This window comes from Cnephaeus nilssonii (genome assembly GCF_951640355.1).
Source record: "Cnephaeus nilssonii genome assembly, chromosome: 14".
Lineage (NCBI taxonomy): Eukaryota > Metazoa > Chordata > Mammalia > Chiroptera > Vespertilionidae > Cnephaeus > Cnephaeus nilssonii.
This window is the reverse complement of record NC_137085.1, coordinates 21,880,602-21,904,355: the sequence shown is the minus strand read 5'-3', so window position 1 is coordinate 21,904,355 and position 23,754 is coordinate 21,880,602. Positions and strand designations below refer to the sequence as shown.

Sequence of the window (23,754 nt, the reverse complement as noted above, 5' to 3'; positions counted from 1 at the left end):
GGTTATAGGAACTAATTGTTTTAGTTGTACAGAGCCATTAGAATTTAGTCTGAGAATCCTATCTAATAAAAGAGTAATATGCAGATTGACCATCATCCCAACACACAATATGGCTTCCCCCATGTGGTCAAAGATCTTGCCCCCATGTGGACACAAGATGGCCACCACAAGATGGCCAGCAGGGGAGGGCAGTTGGGAGGCACCCGGCCTGCAAGGGAGGGCAGTTGGAGGCGATCAACCCTGCAGGGGGGGGCAGTTAGGGGTGACTGGGCTGGCAGAGGAGGGAAGTTGGGGGCAAACAGGCTGGCAGGGGAGCAGTTAGGCATCAATCAGGCTGGCAGCAGAGTGGTTAGGGGGTGATCAGGCTGGCAGGCAGAAGCAGTTAGGGGCAATCAGGAAGGCAGGCAGGTGAGCAGTTGGGAGCCAGCAGTCCTGGATTGTGAAAGGGATGTCCGACTGCCCGTTTAGGCCCGATCCCACAGTGGGTCCCAGAGGGGTCCCAGATTGGAGAGGGTACAGGCTGGGCTGAGGGACAACCCCCCTCCGTGCACAAATTTCGTGCACCGGGCCTCTAGTATTAAATAAAACAAAACTCCCAGAGTCAGTGTATATGGTACTATTTGAGTGGGACCTTGAAGAATTAGAAGGAATTGATAGGTGGAGATAAAGAAGAAAGAATGCCCCAGGCTGAACACACTATGGCATCTTGTATAGGGTCTCTGAAGCAGTATTTTGGCAAATAGATTTCATATTCCATGCATAGTTTTGGGAATTCTTACTTTATGAATCATGAATTGCAATAAGATTATCAACTTCTTTTTTAAGAAATATAATACTTCTTTCATACAGTGTATTCCATACCACTCCGTTAGAAAGAAGATACGTTCTGCTTTAAACACAAAATTGTCAGCTAGAGAGTATTTTTAGGAATGGGAGGAGAAATGTAGAGTGTTTTCCAATTTAACACTACTGCTAAACTGTTTGAACAGATGCTTAGAACAAATGAAGCTTCAAAAAATAATTCACCTGAGGAGGAGTGAATTATCTTAAACTAGTATCACAATTTAATTGGTTAAAACTTAATCTTACTCAACTGAATTGAAGAACAAGCTTCATATTCTTCAGCTGTATGAAAATATGTTTTTCTTTAATACAAATCTGTATCCTTGAGAGCTATGACCTTTCTTGTATAGGTTGCAGTTTATGTACTGCACAAAGGGGCGCAGGTGAAGATGTTAGGGCGTTGAAATGCAGTCCTTGCTCAGCTTTCCTAGAGAAAAAGGCACTCTACTTAGAGGAGCCCTTACTTACCCTAAAGTGATTATACATTTGATTTATTTTTTTAGTGGATTCAGTACTGAGCTTCTAGAAGAGTATAGGCACAAATTAGGAACTCAGTAAATACTTTTTTCATATATAGAGTATTCAGAAGTCCAAACAAGATGAAATTTCCCTTGAACCATGACTTTTTGGCAGATTATTATATGTATTTCATGGGATTTTTAAAAAATTGATTCTACTCAATCTGTAGTCTTCTTAAAGTAAAATTCCATGTTTATATGGAATTTATATTTATGTTCATTGTGTTTTGCCAAATTGTTATTGCTGACAAGCTGTATTGTTATTTCTGTTCTGATTCCATTTATAAAAATATTTAAATTTTAATTTCAGGTATATTGTTTTTTTTTGCCCATGTGACCTAGTTTCCCAGGGCTATTCTTTCCTACCTGTTCAACTCTTGGCTGCAGGAATGAAGGAAGTGACCAGAACTTGGAAAATAGTAGGTGGAGTCACACATGCTAATAGCCATTACAAAAATGGCTGGATAGTCATGATAGCTATTGGATGGGCCCGAGGTAATATTAACATATATGTTCATAAATGTTCTGTTATTGGTGTATTACAACTACTGAACAGTTCTCTAGTTATATTAATGAGGACCATATACTTTAATAATGCATTTTTGGAGGATGGAAGTCTTGTTCTTGTTAACTACTAAAGTTAATTTGAAACTAGCACTTTTCACTAGTACTAGCCATCAGCCATTATTTTGAGCCCAACTGTCTTACAATATAAAATTTTTATGATTGGTCTCATTAGCAGCCCCAGAACCGGAGGGATTCATAATTAATTAAGGTGTAGTGCCATCATAAATAAACCAAATTTACATAAGAAATTATGTGCTGCATATAAAAAAAATTGTGTTTTTTTTAAATTCTGAATAACTGGAAATGGTAAATATGATTGATTATGAGTTCATGTTTACTTTGCATTATTTACCTTTATTGTTGAGTTCTTTTGTATGTAGGAATTGAACAAATTTCTCCAATCTCCTATTATAGTGTATTTCACCTAAAACTAATACCAGGGAAGGAAATAGTAAAACAGAGGATTTTATTTTTCAAATCTGAAACAAACCTCTAGCCACATCTCTGTGCCTAAGGACCAATTTTAATTTAATTATTGGACAATAGACAATTGCCATATGCTGAAAGGGAAGAATTGCAATAGTGTCAGTACCAGTAATGTACAAGGCAACTTTTTTTCTTCCCCAAAATTACATTTTGGGAGGTCCTCTTGGGATTTTAAGTCAGGAAGTAAAATTATGGCTTTGTTTTAAATATTTCTCTAGAAAATTTGGCTAAATATTCTTGTTTTATTTTCTTATTTTTAGGTGCAGGTGGTAGCATTATCACAAATTTTGAGCTATTGGTAAAAGGAGGTTGGAAACCACAAGCTGATGAATGGATGAAGATGTCCTAGTGAGTTGGTATAAACTATACTGAGAATCTGGCTTCTTAACCTTAGATCCCACCAAATTTATTTTTAAAAACATTTTGTGGATTCTAGATATGGATGCAATATAGGTGAAAAAAATAAATAGTGATGATAATGGGAAGAAAAACAGGAAACTTTATTCTTTCAAAAAGACTGCTCTCTCAAATGTAGTTTTAAAAATACATATTGATTCATTTATTTGTGGGTTCCTTTCCTTAGGAAATAAAATAAAACAAAAATTTCTAGATTGTTATGGAATTGTGAGAGGAGTATGAATTTATGGAGAGTGAATTACATAGACACAGACTTCTCTAAATGGAAATGAATCAGTTGCAGGCTCTTGCTATTTTCATTAATGAAATCACCCAGATTTCAAATTTACATAGTTCTGTTAGTAAAATGTCAAGTTTAAGAGAACAAATCAAAGCATTGTCATAAAGCCCTATTAGTTGCTTTAAAAATGAAAGTCGAGTTTAATTGTACATAACAATAAGAAAAAGATTAGAGGAAATAACACACTCTATACTTGTTGGATGCATACTACCTTTTGTGTCTACTTAAGAAAATCTAATAGTTAGATATTCTTTAATGACACTGACCCAGTATTAAATAAATCACAAATGTATCCCTAATGTACCTGAAAATGAAACAGAGAAGTACAGTTTCTGTTCCCACAATTCAGGAAGGGAAAGGTTTAGCGAATAGTGGCCATAATAAGCAAGGCAAGGAAAGACTTCGTGTGAAAATAAGCTCATTAGAATGGATTAAAAATGAAGGTGGAGAAGCAGTATGGGTGGTGAGGTATGTTTGAGAACCAACAAATTCCAGGATATATAACTTGGGAAGTACTCCTTAAAGCTTGAATTGAGGCAGTTCAGAAATAGAACAAAGAAGGTTTTGGATGATGATAAGTTATAAATAAGGCATTAGTGTAATTAAGGGGAAATTTTTCTCATTTTGAGTGCATGCCTTGAAATACTTTTATAAGCCATTTTTTGGGACTTTAAAACCAAAATCAAATTATGTTCTTCCTCTGTTCAAAACCTTGCAGTGACTCCCTGGAATGGCCTGTAAGGCCCTCCAAGATCTCTCTCCCCCACACCCAATTTGCTTTGACTTCATCTCTTATTCTTCTCTCCCTTGTTCACTACACTCTGTTCTTGAAAAAGCCTGGTGTGGTCTGGTTTACACTAGCTTTTCTCTTTGCCTAGAATCTTTTTTCTCAGGTTGCTACCTCCCTATCTACTTTGTTCAAAGTATTTTCTCAAAGCTCACCTCAGTGAGGATTACCCTGCTTAAAATGGGAGCATTTCCCTCTATTATTCTTTTTTTCACATAGCATTTATCATATTCTATCATTTACTTACTCATTGTGTTTATTCTCCTCTCCCATTGGCTTCACCTCCCCACCCCACTTCCTTCAAAGAATACAAGATGCCAAGGACAGGGATTTTTTTTTTTTTTTTTTTGCTTTTGTATCCCAAGCATCTATCATATAGTAGACAATAAATATTAGATGAATGAAATGATTGACAATTTGTCAGGCAATTATGATATTTTTGTCCATTATGACATTTTGTGATTGTGTGCATATACTTAAGTTTTCATATATATATTACCAAATACTTTTGCATAGCAGAGAAAACCTATTTGGTCTTAGAGAATACATATATTGTCATAAACAGAATGTTGGTAGATATATGAATGTTAGAGGTGCTGGTGAGGGCTCTGAAGGAAATGGGGAACATGATATTAGAAACTGAAGAGATGATACAGTTACCGTATATAGTGGCAGAAAACTTAGCTGAATTGTGGAAAGCATAACATATGTAAGCAATGAACTTGGTTAGTTAGCTGAGGAGATGTAGAAGCAAAGTGTTGAAGTTCTGTACTACGTTTTCCTTGCTGCTTATAATAAAGTGTAAGAGGAAAGATTTAACTTGAGGAAATAACTGCTAAATAAAGAAACCAAGACTTGATGATTTAGGAAATTCTCAGCCAATCTAGACTGGAAAAGATGATTAAATTAGTAGACTTGTTCTTAGAAAAGCCTGCAGTGGAGAGAAAGTCAAAGGTGTTGCTGGATAATTTTTGCTAGTGTTAAAAGAGATTAGGCATGGGACACATGGGTCCATTCAGCTATCACAACAGAAACCAGGACTAGAGGTGGGATTTGTAAAGGACCATTTTGACTAATGGCATGGATTCCTGTGTCATACACAGGAGACCCACAAGGTCTTTGAAAATGTTATTTCAGCAGAAACATTGCCAGCTTGGACTGAAAGGGACAGAGATAAGATGAAATAAAAGAAGGCTGTCAGACTCCTAACATTCTACAGGCAGGAAACAGGCTGATAAAACTGCACAGCTGCAAACATGTGCTACCCTTCAAGGAAAAGGAAGAGTTATTTTAAGGTGAGGCTGTGGGCCTGGAGGTCTGAGGTCAGGCACACAGGCTGGAGTCACAGGTGTAAAGGCCAGAGCCCTGAGTGCAGAGGTTGGAACTGCAGACTTAGAGGACACAACTTCAAGCCATTGAGGATTGCTCTCAGGCCTCAAAACCTAATGGAATTTGCCCTGCTGGATTTTGAACTTCTGTAGGACCAGTGACCACTTTATTCTTCTGTTTTGGAATGAGAATGCCTATAATGGTTATTCTATGCCTATTCCACCACTGTATTTTGGAAGCAGATAGCTTATTTACTATTTCACAGGAAATTACTATAAGAATTTCCTAAATGCTTCCTGATCTTCCTAACCAACCTCTTTGACTTTTCCTAAAGCCCAGCCCTTTTCCAATTTCCTGCCCCAGTTTATTGTCCACAATCATTTTTCCTCAGATCCATTGCTTCTGGATATATGCTCTTAAGAGAACCCAATCCAGAATGGAATGTGTGTGCACTAGAGGATGCCCAGGATGAGGCACTATAGTACAGACACCAAATTATTAGAAACAAAGAGTAGCAAAATGACATGAAGACAAACCTACTTTCATTTGTTTTTTATCTCAACTTGTTAAAATATCAATTTGCTGTACATTTTATAATAACAGTTGTACATTATATAATTTACAAATGAATTGATAAATATATTTTAGGGAGTGTCTTAAATACTTTTTTACCAATAGGGCTGGATACACAGTAAAAAGTTTTAGAGACTACTTTTCCAAAACAGGAATGCTGACCGATCATTGTTAAGCAAAGTCCAAACCCCTGTTGCCCAAACCTAACCCTGTTTTGAACTCAATTCTTAGCTTGTAATAATGAAATTAATTACCAATTTTTCATAAAATGGCTAATAGGGGCTTTTACATTCTAAGTTTATTATTTATCTTTTTCTAGTCATCATAAAGGGCCAGATAATGATCTGTTACTGAGATATGCTTTATTTTATTTTATTTTTTTAATTGATTTTTTACAGAGAGGAAGGGAGAGGGATAGAGAGTTAGAAACCTCAATGAGAGAGAAGCATTGATCAGCTGCCTCCTGCACACTCCCCACTGGGGATGTGCCCGCAACCAAGGTACATGCCCTTGACTGGAATTGAACCTGGGACCCTTCAGTCCCCAGGCCAACGCTCTATCCAGAGAGCCAAACTAGCTAGGGCTGAGATATGCTTTAGATATGTGGCAAACATATGACATTAAAGTAGTGCTTCTTTTTGTATAACATCTTATATTAGTAGACTTGAACTGTTCAGCATTAATTTATTAATATATTAGCTAATGCAAATATTCTGTGCTGGCGTTAGTTAAGTTATGTGCTGGAGCAAGCTCATATTGTTTTATGAGAGCCAATTGTGTATCTCTCTTCTCTTTACACAGCAGCCTGAAGTTGGTTGTGATGGGAACATTTACGCAATGGAAATGAGAAAATACTACAAATGGGGGCTTTCTTTTACTTCCCCCATTCCATCCAAGAAATCTGTGTAGCATTATAAGGGTTTTCAGGACTAATCTACTTGTCCCAAATTATGCTGACAAACATGGGACTTCCAGATCCTTTGTAAGAAAGTGTTATGTGGTCCAATATGTTCCAGAAATATCGCATAAAGAAATGTACTCGCCGAAACCGGTTTGGCTCAGTGGATAGAGCGTTGGCCTGCAGACTGAAGGGTCCCAGGTTCGATTCTGGTCAAGGGCATGTACCTTGGTTGCGGGCACATCCCCTGTGGGGAGTGTGCAGGAGGCAGCTGATCGATGTTTCTCTCTCATCGATGTTTCTAGCTCTCTCTACCTCTCCCTTCCTCTCTGTAAAAAAAATCAATAAAATATATTTTAAAAAAATAAATGCACTCTATCAGAGAGTAACAGTATGTATGAACATTCTAAAATCTCTGATACTTCACGCTGTGAAGAAAGGTATTTATTTAGTTTTATATAACTTAGCATTTCACAGGGCTCATTTTTGTGTTCTATCTATTAATAACTCATTAAATTAGTATTTTGTAGAGTACTCTTTGAGAAATATAGACATAGATCATGTTAATTACTTACTGACTTAAAGTGTGTTTTGTTTTCAGCCCTGCCAAGGTAACCCTGCTGGGGTCAATTATCTTCACATTCCAGCACACTGAGCACCTGTCAATATCAAGGCATGATCTTGTGTTCCTCTATACTGTGTTTCTTGTGGTCACAAAGGTAAGAGTTCAAAGTAGCAATAAATCAATAGCAATAAATCAGTATTACAGATTCTGTGTAATCAGAATTCTGCATATGAGGCAAGTAACAGGAACATTTATTTTTTATTGTTATTACAATCTAAAATGATGAACTTTAGGGAATTTACTCAGCAAATCCATGACTTTCTGAAACTTATCTCTCCTGATTCGTCATTTGATTTATGCTGAGGCTACCAGGAAAGACTTGAAGATAGCCTCAGAATATAGTAGAGGCCAGAGAGGAGTGAAAATAGCCAAGGCTGATGAGAGACTGCAGAGACAGTGTCATCTCATTTGGATAGATGTTCTCTGAGGTTCTTTTGAACTTTAAAATTTAGAAATTTCATATTAGGCATTTGTGGTCAGTCTCTTCTATTGTTTATGGTCTGGTTTGAAGCTTTATTCATTCTTGAAGATAGGAGATAGTATGATATAAGATCACAGTTTTTTTGAGACAGGTTGTCTTAAGTTCACACCTAGCTTTACTCTCTAATCCCTGAATGGGCAAGTCACTTAATGTCTCTAAATCCTGATTTCCTCATTTTCATTGTATGATTGTTGAGAGGATTGGAGATGATGTATGCCATTCTATTACTGCATCTGACACATCCTATGAATTCTACTTGTAGCTCTATCATGAGGCTAATTCTGATTATTGTTATTCTTACCATTATTAACTAGAGGCCTGGTGCACAAAATTCATGCACTTGGGGGGGGGTGTCCCTCAGCTCAGCCTGTGCCCTCTCACAACTGGGAGCCCTCGGAGGATGCCCGACTGCCAGCTTAGGCCTGCTCCCCCTCCCCGCTTAGTGGGCCTAAGCCAGCAGTCAGACATCCTTAGCACTGCCACAGAGGCAAGGGAGGCTTCTGCCACTGCCGCTGCTTTTGCCAGCCTGAGCCCAGCTTCTGGCTGAGTAGCGCTCCCCCTATGGAAGCACACTGACCACCAGGGGGCAGGTCCTGTGTTGAGCGTCTGCCCCCTGGTGTTCAGTGCATGTCACAGCAACCTGTCATTCAGCTGTTCAGTAGATTTGCATATTATCTTTTTATTATATAGGATTGTTTCCTATTCACAGCTAGGCAATTGATTTTAAAATAAGTTTACTAGATAGGCCTAGAAAAATTTTATAGCTGTTTCATTGCCTAGATAGTTTTGACTAAAACCTATCTACAGGATTCTTAAAAGGAAGCAGTATATGTTACATACATTTATGTCTTACAAAGAACCAAGCCACTATAGGGATCATTTATTCCTTCTTCAGTAGTCTCTGCAATGGAAGTGATCTGTGGTGGTAATTCAAGTAATGCATTACTTGATATCTGAAGCAACATCTCTTCACATGTGCCTTCCTCTTCTAGTCCTCAAATTTGGGGCTGTATGTATTTCTTTGTAACAGCTCTACTGAGAAATATTTTACATACCATACAATTAATCCATTGAAAGTATACAATTCAGTGTTTTTTACTATAGTCACAGAGTTGTACAGCCATCACCACATTAGAACATTTTTGTCACACCAAAAAGAAACCTCATACTCATTAGCAGTCACTTCACATTTTCCTTTAATTCCCCAGCTGTAGAAAACTACTAATCTACTTTCTGTTATAAATTTACCCATTCTGATATTTTATGTAAATGGAATCATACAATATGTGGTCTTGTGACTGATTTTTTTTCACTTAACATAAGGATTTTGAGGTTCATAAGTGTTGTATATATCAGTACGTTATTCCTTTTTATTGCCAAATGATATTCCATCCTATGGATATACAGTAAAATCTCAGTATAATGGACTGATTCAAGTGAGGGGTTGTCCTTTAAAGCTGAGAAAGTCCGTTATATAATAACAAATGCATATGTTAAAAAATTGACAAATTAGTTTACCTGTTTTTACTTATGTAGACATGTTTGTGTAATTAAAATTAAGTATGTATGAAAAATTTCTTTTCACAGAAAAGGTTTCTGTTTGTATTATAGTAATTTTAAATTTATACCGGACAGGTCTAGTAAATGCATGTATTCATAAGTCACTGTGAGTAACACGGCTGGGACTTGGCTTAGAGCGCATGGGAACATCAGCCTGCAGGCACAAGTTAAAACTGCTGCAGGAAGTCATACCACGCAACAACAGAACCAATTATAGAGTGCATGATGTGGTGTGATCATGTGCTAATCATTTGCCAAACATTGTATACCGAGGTGACTCTTGGATTTAAATATGTAGACTATGGTTATAGATACGTAATATTTATTTATGTCAGTGAAATTACTACAGTGTTTTTTCTAACATATGGTCTGTATGCTAAAATTTGTTAAATTGCCTGGCCAGTGTGGCTCAGTGGTTGAGTGTCAATCTATGAACCAGGAGGTCACGGTTCGATTCCTGGTCAGGGCATATGCCTGTGTTGCAGGCTCAACTCACAGGGTGGGGCATACAGGAGACAGCCAATCAGTGATTCTCTCTCATTATTGATGCTTCTATCTCTCCCTCTTCCTTCCTCTCTGAAACCAATAAAAATATATTTAAAAAATAACAGTGAATTAATAACAACAACAACAAAATAACCTATTAATTTAATTATAAGCAAATCTTGGTTAAAAGCATTTTCACCTATGACATTTGGACCAGAAATTTTGTCCATTAAATTTGAAGTCCGTTAAATTGAGATCTGCAAAATCAAAGGTTTATTGTACTACATTTTATTTATCCATCATTTGATAGCTATTTGGGTTCTTTTACTTTTGGCCAATATGAAAATGGGCTATGAACATCCACGTTCAAGTTTTTGTGTGGACATGTGTTATATTTCTCTTGGGTAAATCATATAGGAATGGAGTTACTAGATCATATAGTAATCCTACATTTAATCTTTTGAGGAACTTTGAGGAATTATCCAAAGTGGCTTTACCATTTTACATTTCTATCAGCAATATATGAGAGTTCTAATTCACCACATCTTTGCCAATGCTTGTCTTTTTCATTAGAGTCATCCTAGTGGGTATGTGGCATCTCATTGTTATTTTGATTTACATTTTCCTGATGACTAATGAGCATCTTTTCATGTGCGTACTGACCATTTATGTATCATCTTTGGGGCAGTGTCTGTTCAAATCTTTTGCCCACTTAAAAATTGGATTATCTTATTATTGAGTTGTAATAGTTTTCTATACATTCAGGATACCAGACCTAAATATATATATATATATATATTTTTTTTTTTTTCTCCCAGTTTGTGGCTTACTTTTTTTATTTCCTTAGCACTGTCATTAGAAGAGCTGAAGTTTTTAATTTTGATGAAGTTCCGTTTATCATTTTCCCTTTATGGTCCTGCTTTTTTGTGTCCTAGCTAAAATATTCTACCATATCTCAAGGTTGTAAAGATTCTTCACCTGCATTGTTTTTCTTATAGTTTTATTGTTTCTGTTTTTACATTTAGGTTTATGATCCATTTCTTTAAAAATATTTTTATTAAATTTATTGGGTGACATTTATTAATAGGATCATATAGGTTTCAAGTGTACATTTCTATGATACACGATCTGTATATTGCATTGTGTGCCATCTCAAGTTAAGTTTTATAATTGGCAGGAGGTAAGGGTCAGGTTATTTTTTTCATCTATACTAATAAAAGCCTATGTGTTGTCATGGCCTCATGCCGTGATGCCCTCACGCCATAACAATCTATCACCAGGTGGCTGCTTGCGCAGCGGGCGCATGTGGGTGGGCGGGGACTTGACGCTGCATGTGCGGCGTGGAGGAGGGTCCTGGCAGCTCCGCCTGGCACAGAGGCGGGACCCCCAGCTCCGGCCTACCTCTCTGGGGCAATCCATCAAGGAGCCCCGGATGGGTGGGTGGGGCCTACCTCTTTGGGGAGATAGATCGTGGGGCTCCCACCCTGTGAGAGGGCACAGGCCAGGCTGGGGACTCCCCTCCCTGAGTGCACGAATTTCATACACTGGGCCTCTAGTATGAATATAAAGTTGTTTTAGCACTATTGGTTGAAAAGACTATCCTTTCTCTCATTGAATTATCTTGGCACCTTTGTTGAAAGTAAATTGGTCTTACAATTGGTGTGGGTCTCTTTCTGGACTCTGTGCTGTTCCATTGCTTTATATGTCTATCCTTAGCCAATACCAAACTTTCTTAATAACTATATCTATAACAGGTCTTGGAAAACGAAAAGTGAGGGAGGAGCTGGCAGTTCTGGCAGCAGCAGGGCTGGGCCCGGTAGCAGCAGCGGCAGCGGTGGCCTGACCCCCCTCTCCGCTCCCTGGCAGCTTGCCCTCTCCCCTCCTCCTCCGGTAACAATGAAGAAGAGAAATGATCCAGAATGCATTGCCTCTAGCAAGAAACAGAAGAAAAGAGTTGCAGAGCTTGCCCTGAGCCTCAGCTCTACATCTGATGATGAACCTCCCTCCTCTATCAATCATGCAGCAAAAGTGTCTACCACAAGCCTCAGTGGGTCTGACAGTGCGACTGAGGGGAAGCAACGCAGCTCTGATGATGCATTCAAAGCAGACTCTTGTGGAGGGAACTTCTTCCCGCTATTCCATGTACAACAGCATCTCCCAGAAGCTTGTGGCGAAGATGGGCTTCAGGGAAGGTGAAGGATTGGGTAAATACAGCCAGAGTCGGAAGGACATCGTTGAGGCCTCTAATCAGAAAGGTCAAAGAGGCTTGGGTCTGATGTTGCAAGGCTTCGAACAGGAGTTGAATGTGGACTGGCGAGATGAGCCCGAGCCCAGTGCCTGTGAGCAGGTATCATGGTTCCCAGAATGTACCACTGAAATTCCTGACACTGAAGAAATGAGTGATTGGATGGTTGTGGGAAAGAGGAAGATGATTATTGAAGATGAAACAGAGTTTTGTGGGGAAGACCTGCTTCACAGTGTGCTGCAGTGTAAGCGTGTGTTTGATGTCCTGGATAGGGAGGAGATGCGGCAAGCCCGGACCCGCGCCAGTCCCTACGAGATGATCCAAGGAGTCTTCTTCCTGAACAGCGCGGCAATGAAGATGGCCAATATGGATTTTGTGTTTGATCGCATTTTTACAAATCCACGGGACTCTTATGGGAAACCACTGGTGAAGGACCGGGAAGCGGAGCTTCTGTACTTTGCTGATGTCTGTGCAGGCCCCGGTGGCTTCTCGGAGTATGTGCTGTGGAGGAAGAAGTGGCACGCAAAGGGCTTTGGAATGACTCTGAAGGGCCCTAATGACTTTAAGCTGGAGGACTTCTACTCGGCCTCCAGTGAACTCTTTGAACCTTACTACGGCGAGGGTGGGATCGATGGAGATGGAGACATCACCCGCCCAGAGAACATCACTGCTTTCCGGAACTTTGTCCTGGATAACACAGGTCGAAAGGGTGTCCACTTTCTGATGGCCGATGGGCGTTTCTCCGTGGAGGGCCAGGAGAACCTGCAGGAGATCCTCAGCAAGCAGCTGCTGCTCTGCCAGTTCCTCATGGCGCTCTCTGTTGTCCGGACAGGAGGCCACTTCATCTGTAAAACCTTCGACCTGTTCACACCGTTCAGCGTGGGGCTCATCTACCTGCTGTACTGCTGCTTTGAACGAGTATGTCTCTTTAAGCCAATTACCAGCCGTCCTGCCAACTCAGAGAGGTATGTGGTGTGCAAGGGCCTGAAGGTGGGCATAGATGACGTGCGGGAGTACCTCTTCTCAGTCAGTATTAAACTCAACCAGCTGCGGAACACCGAGGCCGATGTCAACCTTGTGGTTCCCTTGGAGGTGATCAAGGGAGACCATGAATTTACCGACTACATGATACGGTCCAATGAAAGCCACTGTAGTCTGCAGATCAAAGCTCTGGCCAAAATCCATGCCTTTGTTCAAGACACGACCCTGAGTGAGCCTCGGCAGGCAGAGATCCGGAAACAGTGCCTCCGTCTTTGGGGGATCCCGGACCAGGCTCGTGTGGCTCCTTCCTCCTCAGACCCGAAGTCTAAGTTCTTGGAGCTGATCCAGGGCACTGAGATCGACATCTTCAGCTATAAGCCCACGCTGCTCACCTCCAAAACCTTGGAGAAGATCCGCCCAGTGCTCGACTACCGCTGCATGGTGTCTGGCAGTGAGCAGAAGTTCCTCCTGGGCCTGGGGAAGTCACAGATCTACACGTGGGATGGCCGCCAGTCAGACCGCTGGGTCAAGCTGGACCTGAAGACCGAGCTGCCCCGGGACACTCTGCTCTCTGTGGAGATTGTCCATGAGCTGAAAGGGGAGGGGAAGGCCCAGCGGAAGATCAGTGCCATCCACATCCTCGATGTCCTTGTGCTGAATGGCAGCGACGTGCGGGAGCAGCACTTTAACCAGCGAATTCAGCTTGCTGAGAAATTTGTGAAAGCCGTTTCCAAGCCTAGTCGGCCTGGCATGAATCCCATCAGGGTGAAGGAGGTGTACAGGTTGGAGGAAATGGAGAAGATTTTTGTCAGGTTGGAGATGAAGATCATCAAGGGCTCCAGCGGCACCCCAAAGCTCAGCTACACAGGGCGGGACGACCGGCCCTTTGTGCCCACTGGCCTCTACATCGTCAGGACAGTGAATGAGCCCTGGACGATGGGATTCAGCAAAAGCTCTAAGAGGAAGTTCTTCTACAACAAGAAAACCAAGAGCTCTACCTATGAGCTCCCTGCAGATGCCATTGCCCCATTTCACATCTGCTACTATGGCCGGCTCTTCTGGGAATGGGGGGATGGCATCCGTGTACATGACTCCCAGAAGCCCCAGGGCCCGGACAAGCTATCCAAGGAGGATGTCCTCTCCTTCATCCAGACGCACAGCGCCTGAGGGCCCGGGACGCCCACTGCTACTGACCGCCCTGCTGTTCAGAGTTAGGGTGCTCTACCTGGGCCCCTCTCGAAAGGGACAGGGGAGCACAGCCTGGCCATGAGGGGTGGATGGTCTCCTCTCCATCTCCCCTGAAGAGCTCAGTCATGGGCCGTCAGAGGACACTCACATGTTCCTTCTGGGACATCTTTTAGACTTACCTCCCCAGAGACCTGCCTCCCCTGCCAGGACTCGGCCTGAAAGACGCTGCTCCTACGTGGTGTGCGGTCAGGCCCCGTCAGAGCAGCAGGGCTTTGGCTCTGCTGTTCTCTCCTGTATCCTGTAGACTCACTTTTCTGAGTTCTGTGACTGCCCTGAAGGTGGCCATGCCTTAGCTTTGCCCAACTTTTTTACTGGGCCAACCCTTAGTGGGTGAGCCCACTGTTGGGAGCTGGCCAGGAGTACCTGCTGTACAAATCAAGGTTTTGTTTCTTTGAACTTGCTCCGTTTTGATGCCAAGTTGGAGAAGATTTTCTTGTCTTGTCCCCTCACCCTGTCTTGGTCTTCCCTGGAGTTCTCAGCCTAGGCCTCTGACAGTCCCACAGGCCGGGAAGGGAGGTGTGACCCACGTCCCTGACACACCAGGATGCAGGTAGCACTGTCTTTGGTAGTGGATGTGACTGCCTCCTGGGGTGATAGAGCCTTCCTGGGCCCCATCCCCTTTTGACCCAAATCTTGGGCAGCTCTAGAAGGGAAGGAAGCACCCTCAAAGCCCTGCCTTTTTCTGTGCCCCAGCAGCAGTCCCCACTGCAACAGAGGGTACCTCATTTGCCACAGCCACCTTGCTACCCTCCCCGCTTCTTCCCCATAGCGGGTACAGTCACTTTTGCCATTCTACAGTGTTGGCTGAGGGGGAAGAGGGGAAGCTGGGCAGTAGCTTTGGGTGGGGATGGCACTGGGGGTTGTTTTTAATGGGAAATACCTGCCAGAGATGTTCATATAGGCTCCCCAGGGCCCCATCCCAGTGCTACACTGGTTTCCATGGAGATAGGGCACTGAGGCTCCCTGTCAGGTTGGAATTGGCTCCACCTTGCGTTGGGGGGGTGTCTCCAGCCAACATCCAGCCCTTGTGCTTCTCCCCCCTCCCCCGGGTTGGCAACAGCACTGCTAAAATGTTGTATTTCCACCCAGTTCTGGGTATATGTGTGTCTTGCAAAATCTTGGATCTTTAAAGATAAACATATTAAAAAACAAACAAACAAGTCTTCACCTTAAGTGATATAAGTACTCCCAACTTTGTTCTTTTTCAGGGTTTCTTTGTATCTTCTAAGTCTTTTACATTTCCATATGTAAATATTATAAGCCTGTCACTTGAAGTCAAATGTTATTCAATTTAGGTAATATGCTTTTTCTTTTAATAGTTTGCTAAGTAAGGAGATAGTTTTATATTTTATTTGTGAAAGAATAAGGGGTCATTCCATTTTTCACTATTATATTTGTATCACCTTGCTGAATCAAGGCCTAATAAGAGTCTGAATTCACAGAAGCCCGTCCTTGAACCTCCAGAGTCTATTTCAGCAATAACTCCTGATGTTGGCAATACTTCTTGGATGAGTGATGACTCTACTGGGAGTAGAGCTTCTATTAAAACACTGGATTTGAAAAATACTTACTATAGTTCACATTCTCAGGAAATACTTTAGATCCCGGCACTCTTCTCTTTTGTATATTGTTTTTAAAAATGCTGTTTTTCTGACAGTAGGCCATTGTTTTTATCTGAATTCTTTTGTTTTTTTGTTAATCCTTACCTGAGGCTACTTTTTCATTGATTTTTAGAGAGAGTGGAAGGGAGCGGGAGAGACAGAGAGAGAGGAACATCGATATGAGACATATTGATTGGTTGCCTCCCACACACTCCTCGGACCAGGGCCGGGGATCAAGCCTGCAACCAAGGTACGTACTCTTGACCAAAATTGAACCCAGGACCCTTCAGTCCACAGCCGACACTATATGCACTGAGCCAAACTGGCTAAAGCTGAATTCTTTTATCTTTTATTCACAGTCCATGAAGTCAATAATTTCACTAGTACCTCTTACTGTACTAAGAATTTAATCCAAAGAATAGTTTAATGTAGGGAAATTTTTCTTAGATAGTGCCCAATAAACTTGGAGGTGAACATTATATTTGGATTTTTTTTTCACTATATTCTCCCAAGGTGAGCACATTCATATTCATGCCTTTACCTTCTACTTGTATGGTAATGACTTCCAAATCTATATCTTGTACTTAAATGTTTCTGGGCAAACCTCTGTTACTGCACTTCTCTTTACTGTTCTATAATTATTGATTTACTTGCTTGTCTCTGACTAGTCTGTAAGGTCCTTGAAGGCAGGGACTACATTCAACATTTTTCTAGCAGCCAGGTATAATGCGCAAACAGATTATTTAAATCCTCTTGATGGCTATTTTTAGTCTTTGTTAGTGCTGTTCTGTTTCAGATTTGCCTTCTAGAATGTGACCCTTTTGGGATCTCAATTTAAACCTGAAGTGTATCTCTGGGCAGTTTCACCGTGCCTAGCCTTGAACTTCAACCTGTCTGTTGAAGTCTCTGCTCTGCTCTTTAGCATTTCAGCTGTTGCTGTTTGCTAGGCAAAGAACCTAAATAGATTTTTTTCTTTACAAAGAAGAGATACAAATGGCCAACAGGTACATGAAAAGATGCTCAACATCATATCAGGGAAATGCAAATCAAAACCACAATAAGATATCACCCCACACCTGTTAGAATGGCTATTATAAAAAAGACAAGAAATAACAAGTCTTGGTGAGGATATGGAGAACAGGGAACCTTGTTCATTGTTGGTGGGAATGTAAATTGGTTTAGCTACTATGGATAACAGTGTGGAAGTTCCTCAGAAAATTAAAAATAGAACTACCATATGATTTAACATTTTACTTCTGGTATTTATCAGAAGAAAACGAAAATGCTAAGTAAAAATGATATATGCCAGGAGGTCAGCGTTCGATTCCTGGTCAGGGCACATGCCCAGGTTTCAGGCTGGATCCCAGTAGTGAGTAGAGAGAGGGTGGGCAGGAGACAGCCGATCAATGATTTTCTCTCATCATTGATATTTCTGTTTCTCTTTCCCTCTCTCTTCTTCTCTGAAATCAATAAAAATATATTTTAATCACAACAACAAAAATAGTATATGCCAACCCCATGTTCATTGCAGCATTGTTTACAGTAGCCAAGATATGACAACAACCTAAGTGGCTATCAAAAGATGGATGAAGACTATATGATGAATATGTATACAATGAAATATTCAACCATAAAAAGGAGTGAAATCTTGCCATTTGTGCCAACATGCATGGACCTTGAGGTCATTATGCTAGGTCAGTGGTCAGCAAACTGCGGCTCTGTTGACTAATGAGTTTGCTGACCACTGTGTTAGGTGAAATGAGAGAAAGACAAATACAGTTTAACCTCATTTACATATAGAATCTAAAAATTAAGAAAACACACCAAATTCATAGATAGAAGAGAGATTAGTGGTTGCCAGAGGCAGGGTATGGTGGTGGGCCAAATAGGTAAAGGGGGTCAAAAGGTACAAACTTCGAGTTATAAATTAAGTAAGTTATTGGGCATGGTGACTATAGTTAATAAAACTATATTGCATATTTGAAAGTTGCTAAGAGAGTAGATCTTAAAAATTCTCATCACAAGAAATAATTTTTTTGTAACTATGTATGATGATGGATGTTAACTAGACTAATTGTAATCATTTCACAGTATGTACATATATGGAATCATACGTTGTACACCTGAAACTAGCATGTTAAATGTTGATTACATCTCAATAAAAAAAGAACACATTTTGAAAATTTTCTCTATTTTCTTTATTACTTAACCCTTTTACTTTGAGAGCAAACATTTGTATTTAAATTCAAAATTGAACTTTTTTTCCAGATAATCATGATGACTACCGAGACCCCTATTGTGCCTTTTGCTCCTTTTGAGGCTACAGTAAGTCGGATATTGTTTGGCTGGCAGCAGTTCTTACCATGTGAAAAGAAAAGTGAAATAAGCACATCGACCACAAAGTCTACAGCTGTTATTTCAGATAAAGTTAAAAAGAAGGGCACTAAGAAGACTGAGTAAATTTACTTGATGAGTTTTAGAAGGCAAAAAAATTTCTTATCTACCTAGCAGACTGTGATAAGTATTTCTATTGTAAATGATGTGAAATAAAGATTACACATAAGGAATGGAGGTGACAAAAAGAAAGAACTTCTTTCTTTTTCAGGGAGACTATTCCTTTCTGGATTGTAATTCTCCAGTGTTGTGAGTGTATCATGTGAAATTGTTCTTCTAAGTTATATAAAAATATTGTGGTTATCTTATAGTTTTATATTGATAAAAGCAGGCTAGATTTTTTCAGTGTTAGAGAAAGTGAACCTATTATCATTGCAAAATTACAAAAATTAAATTCTTTTTGTTTTCTTTAGATATTTTAAAATTTATTTGAGCTTTAGTTTAGCAAAATTAAACTTCTATTTCACATTACCATTATAATTTCTAGATATGGAAAACAATTCCTGTTTAATTTTGAACACGGGGAAGAGTAAACTTTACCTAAATCACTTTATATTGCAAAGAAAGTAAATTACTAGTTTATATCTCAGATATAAACATTGTATATTTTGCCCACATTAAATGGAAATATCTGAAATTTCATTAGTTTTTTTTTAATAGTTTTTTTTTTTTTCAGTAAGAACAGAGTATTAGCATGAGTCTCGAAGTCTATTTCATGCCCTTGTTTATACTGTTTCTTCTCAAAAAAAAATCAGGGGTATAATTTTAATAAATTACTAGTCCTATGTTTTGCTTTGTAAGTTTCATTTGAGAAGCTACTATTTTTTTCTCTCTCCTTAAAACTCATTTGTTTTAACTGTAGAATAAATTATTTTCAGCATTTCACATGTTCTTTTGATCTTAGTTGGTTTGAATACACTGATGGTAATATCATCTTAATGATTTAACAAAAAGTATTATTTTAATTTAAAAATTTTCCCTTTATGTCTCTTTTCTAAAGGGAACTTTTCAGTTTTCTAGTTGAAATGTCTCTGACTATGTGTTTGTGTTGTATTTTAATCTGTATGTACATATATTATTAATTTTATTTTAAATTAAAAATAATTACCCTTATGCGAAAATGCTCAGCTTTTATGAGAATTGTCCTTGTGCCTTTGGCAGTAACCAGCTAACCAAGAAACAGAAACTAAAATCTCAGATGGTAGTCCACTTGAATGAAAACTGATGACATTGTATCTGGTTTCTTTTAGATTTTCTTGCTTTATTTTATAGTTTAAAAGTCCAGTTATGATTTTAAAATTCTGTGACTGACATTTCTTCTATCCAGACCATGAACCTGCCTACCTGCAAAGAATTAGTATGTATCCAGTATTTTTGGATGGCGAAGTACTCAAATCACATTCAAATTAAAAGTTTAAAAACATTTTTAACAAATACAAACACCAGCAGGGACTATACTTTTACTTGCTAAAAAACTTTTTTGGGGGATGGGATAGGACCTTTGATAGCTTTTGTATACTAAGAAATTTATTTTTAATATTGTTACAAAAGGCATTAAAATATGAGTTCTTTGTTACGTTTGATACTCTTGTACTTTTCAAAATTAACGTGTTACTAATTGTTGACTTAGTTTTGAAGTTTGGGGTTGACTGTAATTGAAATGGCAGAAATCTTGTTTTACACTTGTGTTAAAGACAAAGCTATTAAAATAAGTTATTTAGCACCAATGAAGTATTATATTATTTTATGATTTAAAAAGTAGTCTTCTTGAGTTACCCATTCAAAACTCATCAGGTGTGTTGACTGATAGAGTATGTGCTAAATAATTACTGTCCAAATGGGACATTGGTACAAACTTTTAAAATCTATGCAAGCTTCCTAAAACCTTCAGTTCAAGGATCTTAGGAGAAAGATGTTCTGGAGAACATAGCTTAAGCCTGAAACTCCCACCCTGAATCTACCCTTGCTGCCCAGATACTTGAGATTTGCAAAGCAGATTGTTAGACTCCTTACCCAACTTGTAGCATAAATGAGACCTTTTGACCAGCTTAACAGCCTATTATTGGTAGCCCTGAGAAAGTCCAGACCTGGTAGATCTCCTTACCTAAAAGGAGATCAGAAGCTGACAAGAACATTGGCTGGCTTAACTCAGTGATCTCACATTCTAATAAAATGTGGCCAAATTAATACCAATTTTGACTTTTTAAATTAGTCACTCTTCCTTGCTGAGGGTAAAGGCTGGAGAAGCCAAATATGTGTAATGGGTATATTTTTTGTTTGAGTGTATTTTTTGTTTACTCCTTTAAGGCCTAACACCATTTCATTAAAATTACTTCAAATCACAAATTGATTACAATTGAGTTTTACACTTGTGCTACATTTGTTTGTTAAAGACTCCAAGAGAGTAGTGGGGGGAGGTTGTCAAACATTTTAATTTTGTCTGTTTTCAATGGGTAATTGTGATTTTTATGGTTTTCATTTGCATTTTCCTGATGATTAATGATGTAGAGTACTTTTTTGTGTGTGCACATTGACCATTTGTTATCTCCCTCTGTAAAGTGTGTCTACAGATCTTTTGCCCATATTTTATTGGATTTGTCTTTTTATTATTAAGTTGTATGAGTTCTTTATTTATCTTGGATATTGATCCTTTGTAAAACAGGTATTTTGCACTTATTTTCTTTCTGGGCTGTGGCTTACCTATTCATTTTTATAATGATGCCTTTTAATGATCATGGATTTTTAATTTTGAAGCAATCTAATTTCCCAGTATTTTATTCATAGTTATTATTTTCTGTCTTAAGAAACTTTTGCCTACCTCCAAGTCATGACATTGTTTGCCCATCTGAGGAATCTGAAACAAGGGAGAAACACTTAAAAGAGAAACCCTATACTGTTATGTAAATTAATAATTTTGTCACTCAGCAAGTCACTTAGCTCTAATTTTTGATTCTGCTTTTTGAAAATCATTGTACACCTTATATATCGATAACTTTTCCTGAGCTTGTGCTACATATTATCCATTAAAGGAATTTAGGACTTTTCTGTATGTGTCTATTTAGGGACTTTTTGTAGTCAGGCTTGACTTTGGTTTGTCACAACTCTGATATTTCATTTAAGAGATGGTGAATAAGAATGTGGTAACGGAAAAATTTTAAAAAATGAAGTAAGTTCTCTAAGCTCAGAGTAGGTATGGAACTGGTTGGAAAGGTAGTGGTCCAAATATATATCTCATTAGTGCATGTGTGTGGTGAGCAGTGGTCTGATAGGAAAATCAGTAGACCTTAGATTAATTTACATGCAGGCTGTCTGGTAATTCATGACACTTAATAAAGAGAATTAAGATTTCATTGGGATCAAGAAAAATTAAGCAATTCATATGTTGGGATTATTATCAGCAAACAATGGTTTAGTGAAGGGGAGAGAAAGGAAGGGACTTCTGTCAGACAAATTTATTTTTACCTCTGTAAAGTTGTATTTTTTAAAGAGAATCAAGTTGAGAATGGATATATGTATTTTTATAAATATTTTGTGTAATCCTGCAGTTTGACTTAAACATTCAGCCCAATCTCAATAAAAATAGACTGTTGACTGAACCTTCCTTGAGAATAATATGAAATAAAAGGAATCTGCTACAGGGGCTGATAAGCAGCATGGTTATGTTGACATCTTAATGAGCTGTGAGAGGAAGTACATAGCATCTTGATTAAATTTTCAAAGGACGCTAGGTGTTATGAAAGCCTGTGATGACAGGAAAGATATAAAGGATTAAAAATATGCTTGGAAAAATGATTCAGCTTAAAAAATGTAAGTATCCATCTGGGAAGAATTATATAAGGCTCAAGCCTAAGGAAATATGCATACACATTTTGTAGTAAACTTTGATTAACAAAAATTCATGAAACATTAGCAGTCTTTATTTTGAGCAGCCTGACATTTTGGAGTTATGTGACTGAGGAAGAGAGTAATTCATGTTAGAGGACAAATAGCAGTCTTTGCCATGACTGCTGATCTGAAAAGACTGTTTTGAAGATAATGTATGTTAAAATGTTTTTAAGTCCCGGGTCCGGGTGAGGCCGTGGGCCCCTGGATCCGGGTGAGCCTGGCCCCGGGTCCAGGTGAGGCCGTGGGCCCCTGGATCCGGGTGAGCCTGGGTCCCGGGTCCGGGTGAGGCCGTGGGCCCCTGGATCCGGGTGAGTCTGGCCCCGGGTCTGGGTGAGGCCGTGGGCCCCTGGATCCGGGTGAGCCTGGCCCCGGGTCCAGGTGAGGCCGTGGGCCCCTGGATCCGGGTGAGCCTGGGTCCCGGGTCCGGGTGAGGCCGTGGGCCCCTGGATCCGGGTGAGCCTGGGTCCCGGGTCCGGGTGAGGCCGTGGGCCCCTGGATCCGGGTGGGCCTGGGTCCCGGGTCCGGGTGAGGCCGTGGGCCCCTGGATCCGGGTGGGCCTGGGTCCCGGGTCCGGGTGAGGCCGTGGGCCCCTGGATCCGGGTGAGCCTGGCCCCGGGTCCGGGTGAGGCCGTGGGCCCCTGGATCCGGGTGAGCCTGGGTCCCGGGTCCGGGTGAGGCCGTGGGCCCCTGGATCCGGGTGAGCCTGGCCCCGGGTCTGGGTGAGGCCTTGGCCCCTGGATCCGGGTGAAGCCGTGCCCCTGGGTCCGGCCGAGACCAAACCAGAGGGAGTCGGACCTGCATTACCACCATTTGTCCACCATCCAGAGCTGAGGGGTCAGTGCCGACATGTACTCATAGGGAACTGGTGGACATTGATATTGGGTCTCAAAAGAACTGTTGGTCCAGAAAGAAACTCACTACAGACTGATTCATTTGCCTGTCAGCATAACTATTATTGCTCGTCGCACATTCAATTCTTATAAGTATATCTCTAGTGACACATGATTTCGCTCATCTAGGGGAAATGATGAACAACATAGACTGATGAACAAGAACAGAACCAGAAACAAGGAGGCATCGATCGGACTATCGGGCCTCAGAGGGAGGATAGGGGAGGGTGGGGGGAGGGGGGAGAGATCAACCAAAGGTCTTGTGTGCATGCATATGAGCCTAACCAATGCTTAAGTTCAACAGAGGGTTGGGGCATCCATGGGGAGGGGTGTGGGATGGGAATGGGGGGATGAGGACAAATATGTGACACCTTAATCAATAAAGAAATTTAAAAAAAAATGTTTTTAACACGTTATTTCACTGAGAAGAGTAGTCAATTTATGGGTGAAACCAGAGGTCTATACAGGTTGGAGCACAAATAATGTGTGCCAGTCATTTCCCATGTGTAATACTTGAACCCCACAAGCCAATAAGACAGGAAGTTCAGAATTCTCCTCTTGACACTGTTGCTGTGTTTTATTATTGTTGTTATGATGGTGTGATGATGGGGTGGTATTATTACAGAGGAGCCCAGTTATTGTGTGTGGCCTTCTGACTGG

General features: G+C 40.1%; 2 protein-coding genes across 2 annotated transcripts in view; both read left to right on the top strand.

Moving 5' to 3' along the window:
• Positions 1-21,896, top strand: part of TMEM38B (transmembrane protein 38B) — a 42,504-nt gene extending 20,608 nt beyond the window's left edge. The window contains exons 3-6 of the mRNA XM_079789569.1: positions 1,672-1,856; positions 2,675-2,762; positions 7,300-7,417; positions 18,194-21,896. Of these exons, the coding sequence (XP_079645695.1) occupies positions 1,672-1,856; positions 2,675-2,762; positions 7,300-7,417; positions 18,194-18,385 (583 nt within the window). The 3' untranslated portion in view covers positions 18,386-21,896. The remainder of the gene's footprint in view (positions 1-1,671; positions 1,857-2,674; positions 2,763-7,299; positions 7,418-18,193) is intronic.
• On the top strand, positions 7,300-18,171 carry LOC307110441 (cap-specific mRNA (nucleoside-2'-O-)-methyltransferase 1-like). The gene is given in 3 exon segments (XM_079789568.1): positions 7,300-7,417; positions 11,605-11,958; positions 11,960-18,171. Coding segments are annotated over 3 exon segments (2,682 nt in total). The 5' UTR covers positions 7,300-7,373; the 3' UTR covers positions 14,244-18,171.
• Positions 21,897-23,754: the final 1,858 nt, after the last annotated feature.